Source organism: Nematolebias whitei, chromosome 16, assembly GCF_014905685.2.
Source record: "Nematolebias whitei isolate Nwh7 chromosome 16, NemWhi1, whole genome shotgun sequence".
Taxonomy (NCBI): domain Eukaryota; kingdom Metazoa; phylum Chordata; class Actinopteri; order Cyprinodontiformes; family Rivulidae; genus Nematolebias; species Nematolebias whitei.
In genome coordinates this window covers 40,764,107-40,769,185 of record NC_056513.1, presented here as the reverse complement: position 1 = coordinate 40,769,185, position 5,079 = coordinate 40,764,107, and the positions used below count along the sequence as shown (strand labels likewise).

The 5,079-nt window shown below is 42.5% G+C and overlaps 1 protein-coding gene across 1 annotated transcript in view; it reads left to right on the top strand.

Annotated features, from left to right (window-relative positions):
* The window catches only part of LOC119422519 (gastrula zinc finger protein XlCGF57.1-like), a gene marked incomplete at its 5' end in the record, with an annotated part of 20,341 nt that extends 17,156 nt beyond the window's left edge, over nucleotides 1–3,185 (top strand). The window contains 3 exons of the mRNA XM_037689896.1: nucleotides 1,854–1,860; nucleotides 1,956–2,633; nucleotides 3,129–3,185. Of these exons, the coding sequence (XP_037545824.1) occupies nucleotides 1,854–1,860; nucleotides 1,956–2,633; nucleotides 3,129–3,185 (742 nt within the window). The remainder of the gene's footprint in view (nucleotides 1–1,853; nucleotides 1,861–1,955; nucleotides 2,634–3,128) is intronic.
* Nucleotides 3,186–5,079: the final 1,894 nt, after the last annotated feature.

Genomic DNA, 5,079 nt, shown 5'->3' with positions numbered 1-5,079 from the left:
TTACATTCATTAAATCACCCTGAAGTTCTCAGGGAGACAACGTCTCATTTACTTCAGCTAGCCAAAGAAAACGGACTGATTTCTGAACAAACAATCAATTTTACAACAGTGAACACAGCTGTGGAAGCAGTAACAGACTGTACAGAAAGTAAAAAATATACCATGGGATGGCCACGTCTTTAAGAGAAACCTTCAGCACTCCGCTCAGGAACGTTAATGTTACTGACAGTGTTTCTTCTGAAGCAGCGTCCAGCCCTGGCTTGCCATGCTCCCAGCATTCAGGTTCCTCATGTCCTCATGCTACACCAGTTACAGGCTCCTCATGTCCTCATGCTACACCAGTTACAGGCTCCTCATGTCCTCATGCTACACCAGTTAAATGACCAGCCAGCTGTCCTCCCTTTGCTCTCATGAGCTCTGTGTCAACTCCGACTGTGACAGCACCCTCCCCTAAGCGACTGAAGGCAGATTGCAAAAAATGTGTTAACAGGCGGACATCACTTATAAAATTAGTGTCTAGTAAACAAAAACTTAAACAGAATTTTGACAATTTGCTCTTGTCAAGTGTTGAAAATAGAAGAATTAAGGAAGCTTATAAACGAAAAGTAGACAGAGAATCAAAACTGTGCAAAGAAAGACGGGAGTTAAAGAGGATTGTGATGCAAAATGATGCTGAAATTAGAAAATTGAAGAAGTCTATTGAACTGGTCTGTCCAAAAGTGCAGAAGAAGAAACGTAAACATACGTGTAAATTTAGGAGACTGTTGGGAGAAGTCAGAAAAGAACTGAACTGTGCAAGAAAAAAATCAAAGAAGTGGAAGTGGATAATGACAAACTGCAGGGTTGTTACTGGACTGTGAATCTTCACCTGACTGTGACACCGTGTCAGTGAAGAAGGATTCTAAAACAGATTCCTCATCCTACAGACGTGCAGCGTACTCATGCATCCTCCACCAGGTGCCAGTGGAGGAGACAAGTAATCTTACAGCAGATGTTGTTGAGAACATCACAGGCTAGAAGGTTGGAGGAAAGGCTGATGTTTCAACTGATGCCCAGTTTGCATATGAACTTGGTGTGTAAGTGAAGTGCAGGTTGCAGAAGCGGTAGTGAATGAGACGTGTGTTGATCTTCCTCTTGGTTGGGAAGCAACATCCCTGTCAGCTCAGTACATCAATGAGGTTCATCTCATGTTTCCGGGTGATCCCCCTCCCTGCCCACGGGGACTTCAGTTACAGGTGAATGCATTAACAGGAGGGACTACAGATGACTTTGAGACTCATATAAAGGAAGCGCTCAGTGACATCAGTGAAACATATGCAAGTCTAACAGCTACCAGTTCTTTGGAAGGGAGCAATATTTTCATCTCAAAACTCAAAAACACCATTTCAGATCGAGTGGCTGTAAACAAATGTGTCAGAGAAAAACTGGAAGAAGATTCAAACATGGAACTGTTGCAGCTGAACTGTAATATCCATCCTCTTGATGGTACAGCCAATGAGAGCAGGACTTCTCTTAAACAACTGGAGAAACAAAAGCAGATCGTGGGACAGCTTCTCGGTCGTGGCTGCTGTGCAGATAATTTGATATATGCTCTGTCAAAAATGAGATTTAAGCAAGGAAAAGGTGACCCCCAAGGCTTCAAACCATTCCTCAAAAAAGTTGTCATTGATCTCAAACTGATTGTTCGATACGTAGGGAACGGACTCCATGTTGTGTTCCATTTAGCAGGAATATTTTTCAGCTACAGAACACAGATTGTAGATTACCTGCAGTACTTTTGCACCTGTACCAGTGGATTACACACATCGATCATCAGGGACGTCACCAACGCTTCGATCGTTGTTCACCTGCAGAGCCTGGGTCTGTTGGGGAGGATTGTAACTGGGCCATGGATGTCTCTTCTCTATGGTAACAAGGCTAGCAAAACAAACCTTGAGGTTGTTCCCTTCTTGAAGTGCGCTGTTGAAAACCTGAGCAAATTTGAAGAAGAGCCTCTTAATGTCCTCAAAGCCAAGAAGGATGTTTTTGAGAATCCATTGAAGGAGAATGATGTCCTCAGATGTCTACAACAAGTGGATGATGAATCCCAGAGTGAGCTGAAAGAGACTCTTCAAGGCAACGGTCAGGGTGCTAACCCGGCAGCTACAACCATACCTGTCAGGAGTCTTGTCCAATCCCTCCACTGCGTTGTTGGAGCAGACCAAGTCAGCCCTGTTGATAACATGTTTAGTGAAAGAGTTATCTCCATGGTTGATAGCCAGCACCACCGCGCACCAAATGCCACTATGGGATACATTGATGGGAAGGTGCATGCAAAGCAGAACAAGACCCTTGAATGGTTGAAAAAGAAGGACTGTATTGAGCAGAACCGCCTCATCCTGTTTGCTGTCAAGCGAGCAAAGCAAGTGAGGAGAATCAGAAGGGAAAGGGAAAGACTGCGTGAAAAGGAATACCAGGTCAGACTAGAGAAGAAGAAGCAAAAGAAGCAAACCAAACACCGGAACACCGTGGAGAAGAAACTGAAAGCAGCTGTAGAAAGTGGTGAACTTAAGGATGAGCTGGCCAAAGAACTGGGTTTGAGTGACGAGCAGAGAGAAGTTCTTGGTGATGTTGTGATCAATCCCAAGAGTCTGGTTGATTGTTGTATTGACCATGTCTGGTTTTCTGAAGAGGATGGATGCAATGTACTTCACCATGGTAGGGTGTTGAGAGTGTGGCAAAAGAGAAATGGCTTGAAAACAGTTTGTTTGTCATACTGGAGAGACAGTGAGGCTGAGGAGGAGTGTGAGGACCATCAGATGCCCCTCTTCAAGTTCCTGACAGACTACAGCCTGGGTGATCTTGTGTTACATTAAAAGAGAGGGGGAAGTTTTAAATCTGGGCATAAGGTGCAGTTTTAGAAACCTCTCATTCTGAGCTCCATTTTGACACCCTACACGATATAGTTTGGCACAACCTAAAATTTGCAGTTTTTCTCCAATGTGGACACCATTATTCAATATGGCCGCCACAGATTGTACATAATACTTGAAAATTATGTCATAGTGAATACTTACAGTCATAGTTGTACAGAATGCATCACAAATTGTGCATAGGTTTGTTTTCATTGAAGTAACTGTTTCTGTTAGCTTCAAGACTGCACCAATGTGACCTTTGACCTTGGAGTCATCAAGGTCACCTGGTGACCCCAAGGTCAGCAGGAAAAACGTTTACATATATTCGGTGACATCACCACTGAATTTGATTAGGATACCGTTTACCACTTAGAACTGGTGTTCATTTTAATAAACACTTCTTTTCAGTCAGAAATGTTTAATTAACACAATTATTTTTCTCTGTTGTGTAAATAAGCTTAATTAAAGTACATTAAAACTACTACTTTGAATGACAATATCTCCTGTCTTATTCATTCAATATTAACAAATGAGGTGTCCTTTTGTTGCATTTTTAGTGCTCTTTTTTTTTTTGCAAGCAGAAGGTCATTAAAACAACTTTTGAAAAATGTCCAAGGGCCTACATCTATATGTGTAAATCAGCAGATTTTTGCATGAATTCTGGCCTGAGTGTTGTTTTCAGGTCTCTCTTGTAAATGAGTCCTAGAGGCTCAGTGGGATTAAGCTGTCTAAATAAAGGTTGAATGAAAATAACTAACACCGTTTTGTTTGTTGTTTTAAATAAAGTTTTAATATTTGCTGAGAGCTACATGCTAACGGCTAACGTTAACCGTCAGCTAAGAACCATCACCGTGACGTCACCCCTTCTACGTAACACATCTACCTTCTGTCCTCACCGTGACGTCTCACAGCCCTTCAAAAGAATAAAACTATTAAAACGGATCATATTCTTACCTGTAAACACCGCGTTGCATGCCCGATTCGGTCACTTACGTCACTTCCGGGTAATGAAAGCTCTTCTTCAGGTCTTCTTCCTATTTACTGGCGGTTGTTAAACAGCTTTGAGTGTGCATTACCGCCGCCTTATGGATTTTTCATTCTTTCCACCTTCATTTCTACAGGTTAATCCCAGAGCCCTGTAAAGAGAGAGTTGCGACCATAGATATAATCACTAGATCCCTCATTGGCTGCTGCGGCGCAGGATTTTCGGCCGCCATCTTGAAACGGTCGTCCTTATTTGGTTAAAGCAGATGTCTCAGCACTTCGCAGCTTCTTTCTGTTCAGATCGACGGACTGTTGACGTCAGGTCTCGGGGGATAACTTCTCACAGTAACATGAACATATTATTGTTAGTATTTTGTGAATATAATATTACTGTACTGTATTTATGTCCACCAGCTGATGTGATGTTCAGTGTAACACGGTGTTCAGCTGCAATGAAGCTGACTGAGATCTGATGACAGGAATATTTTGCTAACAATCATACTCACTGTTTCAGCAGCTTTGGTTCATTATCAAGAGATGTGCATCAAAACTGGAGTTTTGTTTAAGTTCTAGGAAATAAAAAATAAAACTAGGGAGAATATAGGAGATAGAAAAAAGCTTGACCTCCTCTGTACAATGTTTTTGTGTAGACACAAATGTCCTGTTTTCATTTTGAAGGTTTCCCAAAGAACAAGATGTGAGGAAGAGGAGGAAGTATCTTTGAGGAGGATTCATCTGAGCAGTGAGGATTTTAAACTGGAGGATTTTGATCAAACTGGTCAGACTCTCCGACTGAGAGATGGTGTGGTACCATGGGTTCACCTTCAGAGAGTAGGAGCATCATTATAAGTTCATTAGAGTTCATAAAGTTACATATTTTATTGTGAGTCACCAGGTGAGACACCTCCATGTGTTTCTATGAACAGGTAACTAGAGACTGTAAAGTTCATCTTCATGATGCTTTTTCATTTCAGCTTGAAAACTGCAGGACTACAGGAAGTGAACAAAAGCTGCAGCTGCTCTGTCTGTGCACGCTCAGGAACGTGCACGTCACACACACAACCTCAGGAACGTGCACGACACACACACAACCTCAGGAACGTGCACGTCACACACACACAACCTCAGGAACGTGCACGACACACACAACCTCAGGAACGTGCACGTCACACCCACAACCTCAGGAACGTGCACGTCACAC